Source organism: Haliotis rufescens, unplaced genomic scaffold (assembly GCF_023055435.1).
Source record: "Haliotis rufescens isolate VD_foot unplaced genomic scaffold, xgHalRufe1.0.p SCAF_16, whole genome shotgun sequence".
In the NCBI taxonomy this organism is placed as follows: Eukaryota; Metazoa; Mollusca; class Gastropoda; order Lepetellida; family Haliotidae; genus Haliotis; species Haliotis rufescens.
In genome coordinates this window covers 30,711,455-30,735,766 of record NW_025963846.1, presented here as the reverse complement: position 1 = coordinate 30,735,766, position 24,312 = coordinate 30,711,455, and the positions used below count along the sequence as shown (strand labels likewise).

Genomic DNA, 24,312 nt, shown 5'->3' with positions numbered 1-24,312 from the left:
TAAACCCAACTCACTCACTCATTACTTACTCTCTCATCTGGTGGTTGACAAAAGTTGATATTTTGATTGGTGTATGTGCCACTCATGAACATATTAACTTTGCCAGATCACAAGATGAGATAATTTTTTGCAATTATGGTTATTTGACAAGGAAAACAAAATTCCTCTATGTATATATATATTTTTTATATCATGTCTTGATCAAACCACTTGACGCGATTAAAACAAACTTTTTAACTTCTAAAAATGATACCAATGGCCAACAGTGTCTGAAATATTCAATACTGATCTTGCCAACCTTTCCGATGTGAAACAGGTGAGCAAAATCCGAGTTGTTAGGGCACAGAAGATAAGCCCTTAATTCACAACTCAATCTTTTAGAACGTGTTGCAAATGGTAGATCATATCAAAGTGCCAAGTGTCAGTCATTGCTGAAGAAAATGAAGACACTTTCATTTGTGAAAACTACGTGCATCCTTCTTGATATCCTCACAGAGGTATCTCTTGTCTTCCAGAAGAAAGATCTTCTCATTATTGCAGTCCCTTCAGAAATTGAAGGTCTTGTCATGAACCTCCTAAACTAGAAAAAATTATATTGTTGAATATGTTGTTATGTTTTAATCCAAGACCTGCTATGATGGAATGGAGTCAGAATACACCAGGATCAAGACATATCTTGTCTTCAGTGAAAGATGCTGAACCTAAGCCTGTATCATGCAGCAGCCAATGTGTTGATTAGACTCACTGTTTCTGTATTGAACATGAGATGTAGAGTAAAAAAAAGAAAGACAAACAGGACAGTTTTAATATTATTTTACAAAAAATCCGCTGAGGACAGGTGTATCTATGATTCTCAATTCTGTATTTAGAATAGGGCAAGTAAGAATGTTGGTCATAAATTATTTTTTTCATAAATGTCACCCCCTGAATACAAGGAGTCAGAGTTGGGCATTAATGTTAATTTGTGGCATGGTGTCTCATGACGTCATCTGCAGCACAGGTTGTCCTCTGGAAGGGCTGTATTCCAGCGAAGACATCCGTCGTCACTCTGGGGGTCTCCTACATCGTCTGTGTCATCCCACTTCTGACCCCAAAAGTTGTGGGACGGTAATTATTACACAAGGTTGAGTGATGTCAATTCATGTTTATTTCCATCTCAACGTAGACAATAAGGAAAAACCTACAACATACAAATATCACAGGCTCATTAGGTTACAATCACTGAGCAACAAAATGAAAATATATTTCTATGTACTGTTACAACAGCATACTATACACCTACACTTGATGTTTGACATTGTAGAAAAGCAAAAGTTCATTGATTGTATTTGAACATTAGGATGGACGGAAATGTAGATATAAATTGACAATTACTATTTTAAATGAGACCAAAGGAATAATGTACACATGAGTTTTGTGGAAATATTGCAATTAATGAAAATGACAATGAAATTCGGCTATGAAACTACTTTGTTACAGTTGGTCTTACAATACATATGACTGCAAAGAAAAGGTATTTCTAGTTTATAGCATAATGAAGAAAAGCACCAACAGAAGCTCGACAAAGTCAATTTGCAACAATGGAATTACAAAATCGTAGATCGATATGGATAAACATCAGTCATGACATATCAATAAACTCACCCCCAGGTGACCCATTCGATAGTTGGGACTATCGGTCCGAAGTCACATCAGTCACCACTAAAGTTGATTTGCCTAACAATAATAATGACATAAATACAGTACAGGAAAACGATATTCAGACTAAGATTAAGCATTGCCAGCCATGACGAAACCTGAGTATGTTTACATTTCCTATCATGGCCATCGAAACACAATGCATTGGCAAAGGGACGTAACTCATGTGGGCTAACACGCACTCGACTGAAACAAAGGACTGCGCTTTTGGCGCGAAATACCGTTCACTGACAGCGATGCGGAAATCACATATCATGCTCTATATACTTGAAATGTGCATAAAAGACAATATAAAAAGGAATAAAAGGAATAAGTATACATGGTTCTGCTTAAGAATGAAATTATAAAGCGGTGCCAAGTCATGATTTGCCATACTTCATCAGATATTGCGAAGTTGCCACTACGGACCAATGTACTTTGGTCGGCCATTGAACACACGCACTACGCTATTTCTATCTCAATAATTCTAAGAACATGTGAAAAGACTAATATATCAACGCAATGTTTCTCAAAGTCAAATTACTCAATATATCTCAGCTCAGGGGGTGTACTTATGGTTGGTTATCGAGAAGAAAAGTAAATGCACGAGAGCGATTGTCGTCTGCTGCCTGCTTCGCTAGAGGCTTGGTGCACGTGCCGTATCTCGTGACGTATGTCGCAAAGATAGTTTACAATAAGACATTTTTATTATAGAAAGAGGACTTGACTTAACATGGAATTATAATTATGAGAAAGTTATGTGAAAATTACGAAATATAGTAAGGAAATGTATAATCTGAAAGTTGCAAACTTCCGGAATTCGACGAAGATTAACGAAGTTTACGTAGCTAATTTGGTCACTTCAAACTCTCTTCACACATGCTGTATGCGGTCGAGCGTTTTTCGACTGGAATACACTGTTGCCTGCAAATTGGAGGACGTGTGGTAGTAGAATGTTGTAGATGTATAAGATTGACCTGGATATGGGCCAACCCTGTCCTGCCATGATGAGAGATGCTGCCCAGTACATAACGCTACCCCCACCAAACCTGTGCACTTCCTGTACGCAGTTTCCGGCGTAACATTCTCCCCGACGTCTGTAGACCCGTGCTTTTCCATCCCCTCTAGAAATCTTGATTCGTCCCTGAACCAGACATCTCTCCATAGCAGTTGAGTCCATACCCTGTGTTCACCACACCAATGCAGTCGTTGTTGACGATGTTGTCGACACAATATGACGCGTCGAACAGGACGTCTTGCTCGTAGACCCGCTGCTCTTAAACGGTTATCGTACGGTATGGTTAGAGATTCTGCGAAGGCCAGGTATTTGGGATGCGGTTGAGGTAGCTGTGGTCGTCCTTTCCCGCAGGTGGCGCAGTCGGATTTAACGATCTTGGGTTGGGGGGGGGGGTTTACTCTTGGTCGTCTTGGTCGTCGTTGTGACCCTTTGGGCACGCCAGAAACCTATGACAGTATGTTTGAATCCCGGTTCGCCCCTAGTATGTTGTCAGCACTATACCTGTGCTCGTGTGTTTCACCAATGTGGTGAACGTCTAAGACATACATCACATCGGGCTTTAATCCCACATCAAGCTGACACGCCCTGATATAAGTGGAATACTAATCAAAGCGGCGTTAAACCCAACTCACTCACTCATTACTTACTCTCTCATCTGGTGGTTGACAAAAGTTGATATTTTGATTGGTGTATGTGCCACTCATGAACATATTAACTTTGCCAGATCACAAGATGAGATAATTTTTTGCAATTATGGTTATTTGACAAGGAAAACAAAATTCCTCTATGTATATATATATTTTTTATATCATGTCTTGATCAAACCACTTGACGCGATTAAAACAAACTTTTTAACTTCTAAAAATGATACCAATGGCCAACAGTGTCTGAAATATTCAATACTGATCTTGCCAACCTTTCCGATGTGAAACAGGTGAGCAAAATCCGAGTTGTTAGGGCACAGAAGATAAGCCCTTAATTCACAACTCAATCTTTTAGAACGTGTTGCAAATGGTAGATCATATCAAAGTGCCAAGTGTCAGTCATGGCTGAAGAAAATGAAGACACTTTCATTTGTGAAAACTACGTGCATCCTTCTTGATATCCTCACAGAGGTATCTCTTGTCTTCCAGAAGAAAGATCTTCTCATTATTGCAGTCCCTTCAGAAATTGAAGGTCTTGTCATGAACCTCCTAAACTAGAAAAAATTATATTGTTGAATATGTTGTTATGTTTTAATCCAAGACCTGCTATGATGGAATGGAGTCAGAATACACCAGGATCAAGACATATCTTGTCTTTAGTGAAAGATGCTGAACCTAAGCCTGTATCATGCAGCAGCAAATGTGTTGATTTGACTCACTGTTTCTGTATTGAACATGAGATGTAGAGTAAAAAAAAGAAAGACAAACAGGACAGTTTTAATATTATTTTACAAAAAATCCGCTGAGGACAGGTGTATCTATGATTCTCAATTCTGTATTTAGAATAGGGCAAGTAAGAATGTTGGTCATAAATTATTTTTTTCATAAATGTCAACCCCTGAATACAAGGAGTCAGAGTTGGGCATTAATGTTAATTTGTGGCATGGTGTCTCAGTGGGATAGCACTATAAAATAGGCATTAGTTCGGACTAGTGCAATAATCTTGGACGCGACCTGAAACCCCATTTCACCTCATTTGGTTGAAGCTTCGTTTTGATTATTCCAACAATGGCTCATTAATTTTGTTTTAGGAGTATCAATTGTTGCAGAGAGAAATGTGTTTTATAATATTAAATGTTGTGTCTGACATTTGTTTCAGGTACCCACCCATTGGTGGAACAGAAATACTCGAATTCAGTGGAATGAAGAGGTAAAGAGTACTGTACTGTTTCTGGCCATCAATCTTTGTTCTAGTGTCGTTGAAGTATATTTTGAAAGTAACAGTGCCTCTACATCATTTATGATGTTGTCAATTTCGACATTTATCCATGTAAAATATATATGTTATGCATTTGGCATTGTTAGTGATGAAAAGTATTTATCTAAATACATCTCACAAATTATCTCATAAATTGGATAAATAATTCTTTACGCTGGAACTAACGTCCTTAATGTATTGCATTATCACAGAGGTAAATGTTATTAGAAAACATATTTCTGACATTTACAAAGTGTGCACTTTTCTGTCATACTAGCCTTTTGAACACAAAAAAGCAAGATATATTGTGGATTTTAGTATCGAAATGTATGAATCACAATTGCATTAAATTGTAGTACAAATGTCAAGGCAATATTCATCACTAATGATATGTGACAGATACAAACTGGAAGTCACCAGGCGTAGTGTTTTAAGATGAACCGTGTTTTTAAAATGGTTCCCCCATTGGTTTAAGATTATCCATGACTTGATATTTCTGAACTTCATATGGATGATCCCGCAGAATTCTGCACCAGTTTCAAACAGAAGACACTGATAATGTCATTTCTTTACCATAAATCATCCATTTCTGCATGTAATTTTGAGTTTTGATCAAGCTTCGTCCACTGTTTTTCAAGCAGACTCGTTTATATAGTGCTACTGGCTTAAACATCACCACAGAAACTACAAGCCCTATGAAGCTGACCTTTGCATGAATGATTTTACCTATGGCGTCTCTAAAACATTCTCACAGAATTCTGATACAATTTCAAACATGGCCATCAAGATGGTCATTTTAGTAACCAATTCATGGCTATCAATCGCCCATTTTTGGCACATGTACTGAAATGAGGCATAACTGTAGGCGTACTAAGGAGTGGGGCAAACAGAGATATTCTGATATTGTGAAGTTTGATCTTGTTTCAATTTTTATAAACATAATAATTGCTGTCACCTAAGTTAAAATGCTATCATGAACATTAGACCCAATCAAACACTAGTTACAACGTTTCATCAAGTTATCTCCATACACTGTCAAAAAAGTAGCTTTTCGCACTTGACATCAAAAAGAATTGTCTTGAGCTACCTTGAAAATAATGGTCACCCTGCATGGGGATTCTGTGTAAGAATATGGGTCCCGGCTGTTGACGTAATTATATCCCAGTCATGACCCGACATATGAGTGATAGTTATTCTCGTAGATTACATGTGTGTCCGTTGCCAGGTGATCTTGCCAGCTGTCCTTCCGGTTCCTACTGCGCATGACCTTACAATATAGTGTGAACCTTATGGCTACTCAACATCTCCCCCTTTTCTTTTTTAAGAGAATGTAAAACTTTCCAACTATGAGCTCCAAGGATAAAGTTCAACTGTCATCCATGGAAATACTTAAGCATAGTACTTCAGCATAATACTCATAATCTCTCAACCAACTAAAAAATGACTGTTAAACATTTCTGAAGTCCTATCAGAATGTAATTGGAAACATTAAAGTACATTATTAGTCTCTGCACCAAGCTGGTACTCGCACAACATGCCCTCTCATGGTTGTCGTCTCCAGCTGGCTGGTCTTGTTCTGTTTTACTGGGGATGCAGGCTGGAGTACTTTACGGGTTAGTTCTTTGTTAACATCTGAGTTCATCAGAGTATTGCAATCTGGCACTGTAATGTTGCTCTCATCGAAGTTCACACTACCAAAAGGATATGCCTCCTCTTAAGCCTGACCACTGAAGTCGGTGACCTAGACGTACCTGCATGAGTCCTAAAGACCCCTGGAGTCTTCCAACCCATCTCTCGAATCCGACTTAAGCCAGGCTTCATCACCTGGCTTAAGTTCAGATAGTGCATTTGCTTGGTCAGATGATCATAGCATGCCTTAATGGACTCCTTCCTTAGCCTGTCAATTGTTTTTACTCAGGAATCATGCCACTTTGGAGTTAAAGTGTGCTTTGTCCCTCATGAATCTATCATGTTCCTTGACACCGAAAGATCTCCACGATCTTCAAAGTAATCTCTAGCTGCAGTTGGCACACTTTTGCAGCCTGACGGCAAGTGTAGTATCTCTTTCTGTAGCTTGTTGGATCTCCTGTAATTTCTTGTCTGACATAGGACGATTCTCTAATACTGTGTCAACCAAGGCTTCTACGCCATCTTCTATTTCAACGTTTCATCAAAAGACTGGGCTTCTTGATATTTGGTCAGATACCAACACCTCCTTCCTACTTATATACATGTTCGGCTGTAGCACGGAATCTCATCAGTCTAAATGGGAGATGTGTTACCCTCACAGGAGCATTGTTGAGATCCTACTTGATCATGAGTGGCACTAATGGCTTGTGGTCTGTCCTAAAACGAAAAGAATCCAGTCCAACCAGATACCTTGAGAAGAATTGTCCACAGGCCCATACAGAGGCCAGACATTCTTTTTCTAGCTGTGCATACCCTTCCTAAGCTGAAGGTAACGTACGTGGAGCGAACGCCACTTGTTGGAATTTTTCTTCGTGTTCTCAAAATAGTCCCAAGTCCATAGCCGCTAGCACCATCACAAACCACGATGTAGGCTTCTTGACATTATAGATTTGAAGGAGAGGCCCTGACACTATAATATCCTTGAGCGAATGATTCCTCTTGACTGTGCCCCCATGTCCAAGTCACATCAGACTTTAACAAGTTTCATAACGACGAACAGATCCTGCAGAAATCAGCCCTATCGTGGCGTCCGTCTGTCGTTCGTACGTCAACAATTTATTCAAACAACTTCTTCTTCCGAACTGGAAATTAACGAAATTTACCTGGAAGCCTCCATAGGTGGTGGGGATTCAAAATCGTACAAATTGTAGGGTTGACGCCCCCAGGGGCTGTGGGGCGGGGTCAAATAGGGGTAATTTGGCCATATTGCTTTCAACGACTTTTTTTCTGGAACTAAGAGAAAGATATCAACCATATTTGGTTGGGAGCAGTGTTGAGGATTTAAAATTGTACAAATGATGGGGCTGAGGGGCGGGGCCAAATAGGGGTAATTTGGCTATAATGCTTCAGACGACTTCTTCTCTGGAACTAAAGATATATATCAACCATATTTTGTTTCTCCAATGGTGGGGATTCAAATTGGAGAAATGGAGGGGCTGAACCCTCCCCCACCCCTTGGGACTAAGGGCCGGGGCTAAAAAGAGTTCATAACTAGGACACAGTTAAGATCCCCACTGTTTAACCATATGTACAACTGAGAGTATAATGAGAGGAATGCACATATCTACCAGGATTGACCCTTCTGTTCATCTGTCCAGTGTAATGAAGTATTTGGAACCCCATAGTATTTGGATCTGAACCCATAGTACTATGATCCCCCAGTACTTCTTTGATAAAAACCTAGCAATTGGAGCTTGACAATTTTAGCATTGTATTCTCGACTATATATAATGTAAACTCCAGGCGCTTGTGCAGGATATATACTACATGCATATATATTACCTGTGCAAAGTTACTCAATCGCATGGCAGGTTGAGAACGGCGGCACAGTAACCGCTCCTGGCTTCTGATTGGTCGGTTTGGTCACGTGACCTCTGTGACTCTAATGACGTCATCACGTGACCTGCGCAGGGCATTGTGGGTCATGCGTTACATCACGATGACGTCACTTCCGTTCCCGGTGATGCGTGCGTTTGTCATTGATGTCAAATACCCCAAGATAGTCTTCGATTTGACATGCTTGAAGATGGAAAGATGCGATTCCAAGCCCCTTAAGAACTAGCAATCAATCATCCTCTCATGGGAAATATTGGTGGACCACTCTATTCCACGGAAGTGATCATGCCAAGTCCACTCCTCGATGAGGAGGACTATAAAACCTACACAGAGACGCCCGTTCCCTTGAGTGCCTTGGCCCAGTGGCAAGTGGGGGCTACTCCCATGACAAGTGGCTGTGTAGAAATCACAGGTGATACAAAAGCGCATTGTCTGTCAGGATTTGATACTGTGTACATTTTCACCAACCTGGTCGAAGATCAAATTGTGGGCAATACGATGGCTCCCTTGCTGATCTACGCGCCTGTTTCAAAGAAGATGATGCAAGACAGTGTGGTGATTAAAAACCCTCAGCACATTCACTGCCTCGGACTGCGTCATGGTTCTTTTGAGGGTATTAAACTCTATATCATGGACGACACGGGGCGACCCGTGCCATTTCAAATGGGAAAAGCCATGGTGACACTTCACTTCAGACGTCGCAACATGTTGGGACTCGCGTTTGCACACCCAGATGGATCGAGGACAGTTCGATCAGCGTGGGAGTGGTATCAACGTTTACAAAGGAGGGTATCATCAACGTGGCAGTGGTCTCGGAGATATCTTGAAGATGGCGTTGCCTTTCCTTAAATCTGCTGGCACATCGGTGCTCAAGATGGGTAAAAAGATCCTACCAGGGTTGGTGAGTGATGTGGTTGCAGTAAAACGCAAATGGTCAGAGAGCCTGAAACATCGTGGAACAGCAGCCCTGATGGATGTCTTGGAGGAATGTGAGGAGCTGAGACCCTCTAAAAGACGTAAAGCCATAAAGATGTAAAGCTGTACACCTCTTTAGACTGACAGTACCCCCTCCCCTTAAGACTGACAGTACACCCCTTAAGACTGACTGTAAACTGTCTGTACAGCACTTTAGAGTGACTGTACGCTCATATAAGACATGTATGTACAACCATGTAAGACTGACTGCACAGCTCTGTAAGACTGACTGTACATCCCTGTAAGACTGTGTGTACAACCCCTGTAACACTGACTGTACATCCCTGTAAGACTGACTGTATACCCATGTAATACTGACTATACAACCATGTAAGACTGACTGTACACCCTGTAAGACTGACTCTTTGTCTCTTGATTGATCCAATAGGGTGTCAAACCGAGGGAAGAGGCTGAGTTGAGATGTTGTCAACGCTGTCAGTCTGTCATGTCTGTTTATATGCTCGTTGTAAAAGTAAAGATAAAAGAGAAAGACGTTGCTTGAAAGATCAGTTGCCTGGTGTCAGTCATCAAGAACTCATGATAGAGTCTTATCACATCGTCAGTGACATGTAAGACGTCATGTTCAGAATGTGTGAGGCAGTTCACTAGACATGATAATATGGAGAGGCATAGAAGACGGTTCCATAAACCTCTGCAACCCTGCAGGACAGCACTTCTCCTCTGGGTAGCTATCCTCATCCACCACCACCACCACTGTCACCGTGTGACAGTCACCCCGAACACAGGATGACGTCAAGTGGTGGTGGTGATGATGATGATGATGATGATGATGATGATGATGAAGAGGTCCTGAACTCACGTTTGGCCCTACGCCACCATTTTATGATGCTCACTGCGGGACCCACGGGATCAGGAAAATGTTCCTTTGTGAAATAATGTATGGAGCAGATGCATCGCCCCGAGGTGTTGGATACGCCATCCCATTGCATCCCATTGCTCAATCACCACAACATCGCACCATCAGTCTGAATGCTCATTACAAGAGATGTATCGCAGATCGACAGTCTGGCCTGCCAGGTGTTTCCAGGCAAAGTTCCTTTTCTGTGTGAAGCCTATGAAGACACAACCCGAGAGCCTTACACTTACATGTTCTTGGACTTGAAGACCACCACGTTGCAAGACCATCGCGTACGCACCCGCCTGTTTTCGAGTTCCGAATTACCCCTTGTGTATGTGCCGATCCGATGAGATGAAGAGACTTTCATAAAAGCAGGCGAACCCCCAGACCTTCTTTCAGTGGAGTCACAGTCATCATGGGGCAAAGACGGTCTGTGAATGCCATGTCATCATCCCAAGATGTCCCCAATACCGAGTGGGTGTCTGAAAAGGCGAGAAAACAAGCGAGAAAAAGCACACTCTTTATGGATGGCACATGGACATTCTGGGGGACCTTTTCCTTCTTACACCTTGTGTCATTCTTCTCATCCTGGGATATCATTTCCTCCCTCCTCCTCCTCCTCCCTCCCCTCTTTCCTTCCCTCCTCCTCCCTCCCGCCATCCCGCCTTCCTGCCCTCTCTCCTCCCACGCCATCTTGGATGGGGAGATGGCCCTCAGAAACGGACGTCACCGGAAACGTAAGTGTCGCTAGCTTGGATGCGCACGCATCAACGGAAACGGAAGTGACGTCATCGTGACGTCACGCATGACCCACAATGCCCTGCGCAGGTCACAGACCCTATTTGCACAAATAGTGTTTAAATTAAAGACAGGGAAAAGTAAATATTGTTCCTGGGATATCAATTCAAGTAACTACAACTCCGTTTGCATTCTTTTTATTGAATGCATACTTTTATTAACATTCGAGAACGATACATGTAACTCACAAACCATCGCCATCTCGGTCAATTTTTAAGGCTGTGCGAATCTCGGAAAAAATGGACATCCATGTAACAACAACACCGTTTGCATTTTTGTGATTGAATGCATATTTATATGAAAGAAATATGTTACACACAAACCATCTCTACTTGGTCAATTTGAAATCTGTAGTTGGTTGTCCACACCTTCGACACGTTTCCGACAATGAAGTCAGCTATTAAGCTAGAAGGTTCAGTACTTTAATTTGAAGTTTTCTTCAAATGAAACCTGATCACACAGCATGTTGAACAGATTTGCATTCATCTCCCGGCTTGCACATTCACCAATCTCGTTTAAGATTGTAACAGATTGACATTAATATACCTATAATAATATATGATCCATAATTATCCGTCAGACTATCAGCATTGTACATCTATACGCATGCGCGGCGTGAGTACCAGTAAGCCGTCAGCCTGTACAGACGTCTCTTAGTATATCAGCAAACAATGATTAACCAAACCCAGCGTTCGTTATGCAGTTCTCAGCTGATACGACAACCTGACAAAATTACAGAGCACCAGGACACAGAATTGGAAGTAACTGTGCATCCTTGAAGTTGTCGACTAAGCAGGAGCAAAGAACATCACGGGGAACATATTTCAAGAACTTCCTTGGGAGATGTTTTTCTACTCTGAAGAACGGCCTTCTTTCCAGGGTATGGATGCAAGTAGTATCGGTGCTTTTGACTGGATGGAAATGGTCGCTCATATTCTCAAGATAAATGGCCTCTTCACTCATTTTGGTTGTGTTTCCCAGCGGAGAATATACGAGCCATCCGAATATGGGTTCTCCACTATTCATTCCTACTCTGCTATAGACATGTATTGACGTCTTCAGCATTGTAGCTGCAGAAATAATCTCAATCTCTGTCCCCAAAGTACCATCAAGATCCATTTTACTTCTGCTTATATACTCTTCCATAGGAGTGATGGATATATCATCCAAAAGATGTGCATGGGACTCCATAAACTGTACAACAGAAGTTCGGACAATACCATGAAGACTCTGACTTCCCAAAATTGCAAAACTTAATGAACGAAAAAGGCAGTTTCCGTCACCTCGCATCCGAACAATATCTTTTGATGATGCCTTTGCAGGCAATAAAGTTGGAGAGCTTTCATTATGGAGTGTTTTGACATTTACGCCAAACAAGCTTGCGTTTTCCTTTTGCCAGTATTGGCCAACTGGATAATAAAAAAGGGGTCCTGACCGCAGTCGACCTGATTGGGTTTTGCTGATTCACGGGACGTTGTGGCATTCACATCCGGGGAGCTTTGTGTATGAGTAGGCTCCCCAACCTGACAACCTTGCTGAATATCATCCTCTGACTGTTCTGCTGACTACCTTATTTCCTTGAATGGGAGCGTCGATTGCTTTTTTGTACTCTGGCTTGATTCCTTGGTGAATAGTTTGTTCCTTTCTGCTGTAGTTGACTTGTACTTCGCTACTTTCGATTCTTTATTCAGTTCAAACTGCAACTATTGATTATTGTCTTCTTGTGACCTTTGTTTAGCAGACCAGCGAGTTTTCAGTTTATCGCCTTTCCTAGAATGTTTCCTGGAATTGAACAGCAACACTTTATCAACCTTCATGTAAGGCATCTTACGTGACCGAGAATGTTCTTTCTGAGCCTTTGATATGTTATATGCTGCAGTGGAGAGACTATCAGCTAAGGCAACGAATGTACTTATCCTGCTTTCTAATGCACTGACATCATCAGCTTCTTCTGATCCACTGTCACAAGGTATATCCAACTCAACAGGCAACCTTCCCTTTCTACCGTAAACTAGAAAGAATGGTTCATTCTTGGTTGACGTCTGTCGTGATGTCCTGTAGGCAAATGACACCTGAGGAAGATACATGTCCTAGTTATCTTGCGCCTCATTTGTGTACTTAACAAAGTAATTACATAGAGTTCTATTGTAACGTTCAGTTAGGACCCCTGTCTGTGGATGCTACAGGGATGATATCTTGTGGTCTATACCCAAACGCTCGCACAGCTCATCATTCAACGTTTTGCAGAATTCACGACCTTGGTCTGTAAAAGCGTCTCTGGAACCCCAAATCGACATATGAAGCGTGTGAGAATGATATTGGTCAGATATTCCGTGATGACAACAATATAATGCAAAATAATATGTTTCATACATATCAGACATGTTTAAATATATCACAGGTTTCTTATATAATATAAAACCATGTTTCATATATCCCAAGCATACTATTTGACACCCAATAACCGACTGATCTCAATTATGCACTTTATTGTGTTGAATTTCAACTAATACAGTTGTTACATGGTAATTAGCAACCAAACCCCAAATGTTTCCATGAAAACAGAAAAATATAAAGGTCTACTATAAAGTTACTAGCTGACCATCCAGTTGATATCTGTAGAAAGTTTCATAATCAAAATAACTACACAGTTTGCAATTTCTACTCAGACAACAAAAATCATCCCCAGTTGAGTTCAACCTGTTTCCATGGAAACTAAAGAAATAAAATCTGAGAAATCAAAACAGCAAAAGACACCTGTTCACCTACTAGTTGCTAAATTACCAAGTTCTGTGGAGAGACATTACAAGTTGGTTTAGTTTTACTCAGTAAACAAACCCAATCCCCACTTGAGTCTATATCCAATATATTTCTATGGGAACTGAAAAAAACTATCTGAAAAATTCCAAAATAGCAAAAGGCACGAGTTCTTGATGTATTTGATAATTGTGCAAAGTTTCGTGGAATAATATTACATAGGTTTTGATAAAATAGTACTTAGCACTCGTAAAGAAGAGGGTATAAAGTTTGTTTGAAATCTAGCATCCTCAGGGGCATTCATTTTAAATTAGAAAATTTAAACTCGATTTTAAAATTTATTCAAAAATGCTTCGACTGAAGAACTAGATCAAAGGAGTCAATATCACTTTCATTTAGGATATTGCTCTATTGATGTTTTATCAATTAAATATTTCGATCTTAGATCCAAAACCTGATTCTTTCATTTGGAACCGTACGCTTGGTTTGAATCAACGATAGAATAACAATGAATTAAAAAATGAAACAGTAGGTTTATCACCATTCTACCACGACGATATGAACACGAACTATCGAATGGAAATGAGTAGTGCATATGTGGAAATGTCAAACTATTAACGGGTTATACATATACTACCTTCATGACTTGGAAATTCCGATATATAGTGTAATTTAACCTAGCTTATTTTAAATTTGGCTTGTATCAAAACAGCCTACAATCTAGAAGACTACAGATAAATAAACATAACATAACGTGACATTACACACCCCTCACCCTATAGCGATTCGCCCAACGCTTACTCACTTGTGACGTCATAGCTGTCATTGTGACGTCGCATAATTCCAAAGTAAAACGCCATCCAGTTGTATATGTGGAATGTGACGGACGAATGTGACGAACCCCAACCCAATCAAGTCTATGTCAAACTTGTTTCAATTAAAACAGAAAAAAAGCCAAAATTCTAAAAAAGCCAAATATCAAAAGGCACCAGTTTTCTATCTATTTGATAACTGTGCAAAGTTAATCGAAGTGATATTGCACAGGTTTGTAGTTACACTCCCGAAACAAACCACGACCCCAGTCAAGTCTTTGTCCAATATATTTCCATGGAAACTGAAAATAAAATCGAAAGATTCCAAAATAGCAAAAGGCACCACTTCAGTACCTAAATAATACATTCCCCAAGTTTCGTTAACAAATATTGAACGTTTTTCAAGTTCTGACCCGGAAAAGAAAATGATTTCAGACAGACAGACGGACAGACGGAAATACTGATGGCTATATCCCCCCAACATAAGATGTCGGGGGATAAAAATGTAAATGTAGAGTATAAAATATTACTTAGCACTCGTCAATAAGAGGGTATAATTTTAGTTTGAAATCTAGCATCCTCATGGGCATTCATTTTAAATTAGAAAATTTAAGCTCGATTTTAAAATTTATTCAAAAATGCTTCGACTGAAGAACTAGATCAAAGGAGTCAATATCACTTTCATTTAGGATATTGCTGTATTGATGTTTTTATCAATTAAAATATTATAATATAATATTATAATACTTTCATTTGGAACCGAACGCTTGGTTTCGAATCAACGATAGAATACCAATGAATTAAAAAACACATGTTAAATATGTTGGATATTTTAAACTTGGAAGAATATTCTTTGCAGTATGGTTTGATAATAAACATGTACAAACCATGCAAATGAAATTGAAAGGTTCCAAACATAGTTTCACGTTTCACCTAGCAATATTTCGGTTTATACACAGCGACTGCCAGATTATGACCGATTATTCAACGGACACGATTGAATTTCCAAATAAAATACTTTTCTTGTTTCTGACTAAAAGATAAAAAACCCAAGGGTTTGCTACTAACGTGACTATATCCCGCACCCCAGTTGCAGAAATTATGACATAATTAGACAAACCCTACATGTTTTTTAACCGAGGTACAAGTTGTCACAGAAATTGGAGAACAATTAGCAAAATAAACAAGTTATGCATGTGTCTGATAGGTATGCAGAGTTTCATCAGGCTTGTCAAAATGAATTATTCTTGAATCCCGGCATGTTTTCGGTTCTGGCATGACATAACATGACACGACAGTTCAAGCACTGTGACTTAGATGATTGTGTGTCATCATATCAGACTTGTGTGGATCAATGCTCATGACGTCATGTTACTCGATTGTCTCGTGCAGACTTGATTATTTACAGGCCACTGCCATATACTTTCAATATTGCTGAGCATGCTAAGGGAGGCATTAACCAAAGCATAACAAATCAATATACATATTTCAAATGTGGGCGGAAAACCTACAATGATGATAAGAAACATCGGGTTGCTGAAGACAATTTTCAACAATGATCTTCACGGTGCCATTCAGATAAACACTTTTATAAAATTTGGGGATCTTCCCGGATTGTCTTGGATATCCTTCATAAGTACGAAAACAACATTTCAAGTATAAATTATTTGGCATACAGAAATAATTTGTTTTTGTGAAAATGTTCATAAATATGATCTTTTCAAGGCTTGTATTCTTTGTAAATCTTAATTCTAACAACGTTGCATATGTTAGTTGATAGAAGAACATACAATAAAGATAAAAGCTTCTTTTTTCCATGATGCTGCAAAGGACAATTTCATGTCGTTGACAGGCCTTTTGAGTTTCTTAAAATACCCGTCACTGATAATAAAGGTCAAATTCATTCTCAAAGTCACACACTCTAAAATGTATTATACCTTCGATAAATTAAGAAGGGTTTACTCAAGGTCATTGAAACTAGGTACTTGTCAAACTTATATAAGGGACCAGATAAGACAACATCAACATCAATAGTGAGTGAGCAGTCATAAGGCTAACATTATGTTGTTCGATAATGCATAGCAGAGTATCTCGAAATGAACATCTGGCAACTGTCGCACATGTAAAGTTATAGCTATAAACACATCTTGAGCTTTCACGTCAATATGTCGTGATTTGGACATGGTCACGTCAATAATTAGTAATCTTATTGGGAGATTTGTCAGTTCAATGTCCCTAGAGAGTCCATGTATATCAGGGCCTGTCATTAGTGACTAAAGTGTCAAGTTAAGTGACTTAGCTCCGAATCGTAAAATGTTCGTACCAGACGCCATCTTGAGTTCTAGAGGAGTCAATATTTATCACGTGACAGGTCAATACTGATCATGTTACGCTTCAATATTCAAGAGCAGGGTTACTTACATGTTTTTATTGAAGATATTGTGTAAGTTTTATGCATTTAGTGGTTGTACTTATGTATGACAATAGGTGCTGTTGTATGAATCAGTGTAAATGCTTTGGGCATACATATTCCAGAAGAAGAAGTTATTTTCTAACATCGTATGTGGTTACAACTTTTGTATTAAGGTAGCTCGAGGCACAATATTTTAGGCAATTAGGAAAAGATGGATACGGGGCTGCAATGCCAGAATCTTGGTGCCAGAATCCGCTAGTTGTGGGTTCATATATACTTATTACCATGAATATGATCCATGGTCTGTTGGCACCACACTCACCCATTGGTTGTACCGTACTTATCCCTTTTTATTTGTAGGGAGCAGAGAAATTACACAACGAAATAAAAGAGATGATAACTACATTTAAAGAGAAGAAACAGGCTTTAAAGATTCTGGTCTTTGGGCCAACAGCATGTGGCAAATCATCGCTATGCAACGGTTTAAAAATGGCTCTTGACAAAGAGACCGAAGTCAGCCATTTTTTCCAAGCTGGAAGAAGTGAAACTGCAAGTTATACCAAGGATGTGAGTATGTTATGACATTGACAGGTTAGCGATTGTATGTTGGTTAAATTAAAGCAATAAAGGTCGAGTGGGAGTTGTTTATCGTACAATAAAACACTACACGGAGACCCTCAGGCTTTTCCCTCACTAACGGTTTTACATTTTCAACCAAAACCTCGGAGTCGTGTTTTATCCTTAACATCAAAGGGGACACAGGTAGCCCAGTCGTCTTAGGTGCCGCAATTCAATGAGTCTGGAAATAGAAATGTGTTCACTGTATATCTGACCTTATGTTTGTCATTTACTTTAAATTTTTACATTACTTATTTTATTATTCACAGCAAGAAGGATCATCTTTTCTTCTGTTTCATTTAGATAGTCTAAACATCTAGATAAACACATCTCATGTTAAACTTTTAATGTGAAAATATTCCAGAACATGAAAAACATCCATTTCCATTTGCAAAGTGTTCTTTTGTTTACATCACATGCTGTCGTCGATGCCATTGTTAAGAGTTATGGTCACTTTCATGTATAAATATATTTGACGTGCATTTATTGTCTCCAGAATATTTTATAAATCAAGTTCAGGTGGGTACTTGTAATGATTTTATTCAAAGCTGGATATATCGATTGTTCAACTGATGACATTTCACGATGAGCAGCGTAGTTGACAGAATACCAACGAACACGTTTTGAGAAAAAAAGTATTTCAGATTAATGTTACAAATGAGTAGCTGAAACAAATAAGTGTTAATGAACATTAAATATATCATTATTATCATATAAAAATAAAGATAAGTGTTGTGATTTATGCTCATACATATGGTCACATGCTTGGCTTCGGAAAAGGGGGCAACATTTAGTTCTGGTGTATAATGCTCACCCCTAATTTTGTAGTCTAAAAATTGTGACAAAGGTGTGTTTTACACACGAATAAATATGCTATCTTTAGAACCAACTGGAGTAGAACTTTTAAGACTTGTTAGAGCTAGACATAGAAAGGGATAAACTATCCTTTCCTGATTTGTAACCCCGCGAACTCCTACCTGTAAATCCTGACTGCTTATAACTAACAATTTAAGTTGGTGAATAATCATCATCTAAAGTAGCATGCTTGTGTAACTTTTCCACTTTTTGCTCACTATACATCCGAGTGTCCGTTGACACACACTTTGCTTAAACTTCTCCAGCAAAACCAACTACCTCAAACTATCAAAATCACCCCTGACAAGCTTCCATCCATACATGCACAGACATCTGCAGTGGTGGCTATCCAAGACACATGTCTGCTCAGGAGTTCCCCTGGAACCCTTCCTACCAACGCTTCACTTGTTCGTTGATGCATCGACTGTGGGTCAGACATCAGGACTTTGGTCAGCTACAGAATCTACTCTCCAACAATCAACAATCTCGAATTCAAGGCAGTCATACTAGCAATCTCGCATTGGGCAGAAGTACTTCGGTCAGCTCGACTTATGATACAGTCAGAATATGCCTCAGTTGTTTGGTATATCAACAAGATAAGACCCACCAAGTCAACCTCGCTGCTGACCCTGACGATGGGCTTGACTGCATTGGACATCTTTCATCTAATCAACACTCTGGACATCAGCCCCCAAACTTGACACATTCCGGGAGCTTTGCCTGATTTTTATCACGCCTTACTGGTTCACCATGTTTTTAGACCTTGCAAAGGGTAGCCATCATCCACTTCCCTTGTAAAGAGAACCTCTCCTTCAACCTCACTCCAGCCTACTACATCCATAGCTGGAAACCCTACATCTATGTGTCAGGCTCATATCCAGAAGTTCTTAGAGGCAAAAGGGTACTCAAGTGAAGACTATTATTCAGGCTTATCGTACTTCAACTAAGTCCTTCTTCGACGAGAAATGGAAAGCCTTCAAGGGATTCTGTCAAGGTAGATAAATCACCTCTCCTACTACTGTTACCCAACAGCAAGTTGTTGAATATATCCAGCATCTTCGCACTACCAGGACTTTAAGGGTTCTACTTTATCTACATACTCAGGAGCTCACAATTGGGTCATTGCTATCACAATGAGCGTCAAGATCGCTTTAGTCCCAGAACTACAAGCTCTTCTCCACTCTTATAAAGTTGTCCAGATTTCGGGCAACAAAATGGGATCTGAAAGTAATCCTCCGACACTTGACGCCACAGGAACTAGGAGGAAAAGACTTCGAGCAGATTACTCCCATAATGGTCTTCCTCCTATTTTTAGCCACAGTTGCAAGGGTGAGCGAGATACATCCCTTGGATGAAAACAGGATTCAATTTGTGAGAACATGGACAAGTCCACTTGGCTCTATGATGGGATGGTTTTACAATGGCCAAGAACCAACTCCCGGGGCAACCAGACAGACTACTCACATCCTGTCTTTGGCTTCTATTCTACATCACGAGGATCGCGAGGACATCTCACTATGTCCAGTTGGAGCCTTATGCATCTACCTGCATGGTTCAACGACCTTTCAATGATCACAGAAGAGATTGTTCATCCCAATCTCGCAGGTGGTTACCTCGGAGGTTTCCCATACAGCGGTCTCCTTTCGGTTATGATCTACATTCTCCGTGCCTACAACTTTTGGGGATTGCCTCCTCCTCAGACATTGGATCCTCATGAAATGAGAGCTGTCGCATCCACCATAGCTCTACATAGCAACTACTCTCTCAGTGCAATCATGGAAGGTGCTTCTGGAAGTCCGACATGGTTTTCACCTCCCACTACTTACGAGATATCTAAGCAAATGATGTCAAAGGGCTACACCACTTTGGTCTGCTGGTCCTGGCTCAAAAATGAACGACAGTCCTTCAACACAGATAGAATGCGAGTACCACTCACCCAGTCAAGTATTTCGTATTGTGTACAACATGAATAAACAACTGAGAGCCATTTTTTGGTTTTATTGTACTTAATTTGGGTCCCAGGTTCGAGAAGCAAAAAACTCATCTTTTGAGACAAGTCTTCCACTACAAAGTCACCGTTAGGTGCGGCCGTCTCGACAGTGTCCCAAACCCTTACCTGATCACCTCTGCCTTGAGCATGTGGCCTCTCGGTATTGGTTTGAAGATGCTCCTGGATAAGTTTAAAAAATTGTATATTGTACAGTAAATTGTATTTTTATAAATATTTATCCTATCCCACATGGACTATGACCGTCTATCCATCCCCGCTTCACAATTCCACAGCCTGTCAGCTCCAAGCAAGAGAATGATGAGGCACAGGGGGTCAGGTGATTAGCACATGCACAACAAACTACACCAGCTTTGGGTGCATGATCTGTTTGACAAGCTGGTCACCATGGTGATGCTTGGGGTGTTTTGGCGAATGATGCTTAGAAGCTGGAAACTTTGTTTTGGGACATATCCTGTACAAAGAGTGAAATAGGATAAGTATTTATATATATATACAATTTACTGTAAAATTTACAAATACTTGTAAACTAATTGTAATGATGTTTAGAATTAGGGATGCATTATTTATCATATGTTACAATACCTTTTTGGGGTGATTAATCACTGATGGAATATCTTCCAAGCCATCTGCTGTGCTGTGAGTGGCAGCATGGTGTCTGTAATACGTCACCACATCAGCCAGCGATCCAGATTTTCAATTATTACGATAATGATTAATATCTTCAGACACATCTCCCATCTCGAATAAAATAAGTAAACTTCAATTGACATCATCGGAATGATAGTTACAGTTTAAATGTCAATGTTCATCAATCAGTTAGAAAGCAAGCAGTAAGGAATTCTTGATGCAATAGAACTATTACGACAGGCTTCAACCATCATGTAAGCATCTGTTGTTTGGTTGCAGACCAATTCAGTATTTAATCCCAGATTTTTTGCAGACTATTAAATCAGCAGTCGCTGAAACATTTTGTTGATGCTTTGTAAAATCGTCAAGTTCAAGTTTATAGTTGTTGTGGTTAGCTGTGTTGTTGGAAATAACTCTATCATAATAACAAAAATACTATCAGCCTTTATTCATACAGCAGTGGAGGCTCAGGCCAATTCTACCGTTACATCATTTCTTGAGAGAGTAACAGCATATATACATTAGTACATTGGTGTACATTGTCCATCCAAATGATTGTCTTAGATAGTTGCATTGATTTACATACACTCGTAAGATTTGTAACAATTTCTGGATTTCATTAAGACTTTAGAAAGTTAAATTGATGTAAAGTTTGATATAAGTTTCAATTTGGGGATATAAACAAACTCCTGAGATTGTCATAAGCATAACACACAAGTACAACATGGGAAATAACAAAATGATAGTTTTGAATTTGAAATGATTTTTTTATGATCGTACATAGTTATTGATTGTGAATAACTCATATTCACATATCAATTATTTAATTATAGAAAACGTTATGGTTATAGTGTTGTAGATGAGAGATCCAGTATGCCCATTTTATAAATATTTACTGATTGCCTCTCTTCACCAAGAATGCCTCTAACCAGGTTTTTCGTTGTTTGAAAGATAGTGACAATTAAATCTATATGCCACGAATTAGTATAAACCTTGTTCCACATTCAAATGCAGCCACAGAAATGTTCAGTGTTCCTGGCTGTGCATGGGGGTTGGGTTTATTTAATTTGAGGTTTATCTGTTTGCTGAAACATCATGTGATGTACTGAAATCCAAAAATATATGCTTTGCTATAAATTGAGCTACAGTTATGGGACTTGAACTTGAAAAATATACTTCAATACCAGAATGGACATCATGCAAACAGTAAGTACAAATCACTTAGTCACAAGGTAACAAATGAAATCAGCATCTGTTTAAAAAAACACAGACATAATCCAAACCGGAAATACTAACTAAATAAGCTAGAACCATGATTATTCTGTTTTCTGCAGGTGAATCGAACAAAACCATGTGCACAGCACTGTAGTAGCAAAAGTGTTTTTTCACGTGCAACTGGTCTCGTGGCCATAATACCGCATGTATTTTCAGCCATACTTGTAAGCAGTCATTAACAACAACAAAAAAACACAAGAAAACAAAAGTCTTTACGGCCATTTGTCATGCCACGCCTTTCAAATGTGCAACGTGAATGTGCCATCGGCATGTTGCAGACGGGAACGTCCGTAGCTGAAGTCGCAAGGACGATGGGTTGTAGTCGACGGACTGTTTATGATTTACAGACGCGTCTACAGCAAACGGGTACCACCGCTGATTGCCCTGATCAACCAGAAATGAACTGTTTAGGGGTAGACTGAGTGCGCAAACTGTTCGAACCCGTCTGAGAACTGCTCATCTTCAAGCATGACGGCCATACTGCGGTCCAATTCTGACTCATTTACACAGACGTCAACGTCATTTGTGGGCACAGCGACACTTACGATGGACTCAGAGGAATTAGAATGAAGTCGTCTTCAGTGATGTATCCCTCGCAGGGCGAGGGTGTGGAGGCGCGGTCATGAACGTTACGCCAAGTGTTGTGTACAGGAAGTTGACAGATTTCGAGACGGAAGTGTAATGGTGTTGGGTGCTTTCTATGGCAATGTACGTTCCAGGCTTCTTGTCATCCGTGGAAACCTTAACGCTGCTGCTTACCGCGACCAGGTACTGGCACAAGAACTTCTGCCTTTTATGGCAGCAAATGGACCCGGTTTCATCTTCCAACACGACAATGCCAGACCCCACACAGCAGTGACTCCCGCATTCTGAGGGAAATTCCTTGTCAATATCATGGACTGGCCGTCAAGGTCTCCCGACCTCAATCCCATCGAACACGTCTGAGATGCTCTCGGCAGAAGTCTGCGCACTCTCCAGAACCAACCACACAATTTACAAGATCTTGGCACCATTTTGCAGCAACAATGGCGTCGTCTTCCCAATCATGTGTTCACAAGCTTCATGTTGTGTGGCAGTTGTCAACGCACATAGTGGCCATACACGCTACTGAACTTGTGTGCCATCACATTCTCGTGCTTTGGACTTATGATTTAAACTGTTGATGTTATTACCGAATACTGTAGGTGCTTGGAACAAATTATGGTTACCACCGTTAATTAAGATCCTTCTTTGGACATTAATGATTAAAAAATACCTTCTCTGATACATTTGTCCGTTGTACGTATATCATATATGGGATTACTTTAAAAAATGTGAAGTTTTTAATTTGACTCAGTATATATCTTCAAACAAACTGGGCTGAATAATTTATTTTCATCTGGTTCCAGTTGAACGGACAAAAGATATCTGTTGACTTTCCTTAAAGAGACCAGGTGCATTTACACCTAAGGTTATCTGATATCTCACCCACATGGTGATAATGTCAAGTAACAGAGCTAGGGTGAATACATACAATATGAAAATATCATCTTCTGAAGTAAAAAAAACCATACCTACAAAACACTCATTCATCGCACACATCGAAAACGACTTTGATTACTACTAGTGTTTGCAGAACGCAATCATTTATCGATCAGAATCAATCACAGTTCTGGTCGGCTTGTTTGCTGTTTGGGCCTGTCATGAAAGTGTTGTTTTGCAAATTGTGGAGTTGGCATTAAAATGTGGGAATTGAAGTTTATTCAACCAAGGAGCAAAAATACTCATTGGTTTAGTGGTAAATGGTCAGCCCGGAGAGCGGACAGTCGGGAGTTGGATCCTTAGTCGTGTCATATCTCATGATGTAAAAGACAGTAGAAGTTGTTGGCGCTCGGCATTAAGGTTCTACAACAAGATCTGATCGACTCCGAGTCAGTATACTGTTTCTGAATGGGGTATTCGGGTTTAACTGGACCTGTGAACATGGACAATTGCTGAGTGCGTTGGTAAAAAAACAAAAAACAAAACAAATCATGTTTAACTGCTTCATGGTACTTGTATCTCAGTGGGCTAGCATGGTAAAATTGGCATTGGTCCGGACTAGTACTCCCCCCACACACATACACTATAAAAGTGCAGTAATCTTGAACGCGACGTAAAACCTCATTTCACCTCATACTAGATACAAGAAAATTGATGCTGAACTTTGTT

General features: G+C 39.9%; 1 protein-coding gene across 1 annotated transcript in view; it reads left to right on the top strand.

Moving 5' to 3' along the window:
- The first annotated feature begins 4,510 nt into the window (after positions 1 to 4,510).
- The window catches only part of LOC124121411, a 38,686-nt gene continuing 18,884 nt past the window's right edge, over positions 4,511 to 24,312 (top strand). The window contains exons 1-2 of the mRNA XM_048397116.1: positions 4,511 to 4,549; positions 17,097 to 17,303. Of these exons, the coding sequence (XP_048253073.1) occupies positions 17,130 to 17,303 (174 nt within the window). The 5' untranslated portion in view covers positions 4,511 to 4,549; positions 17,097 to 17,129. The remainder of the gene's footprint in view (positions 4,550 to 17,096; positions 17,304 to 24,312) is intronic.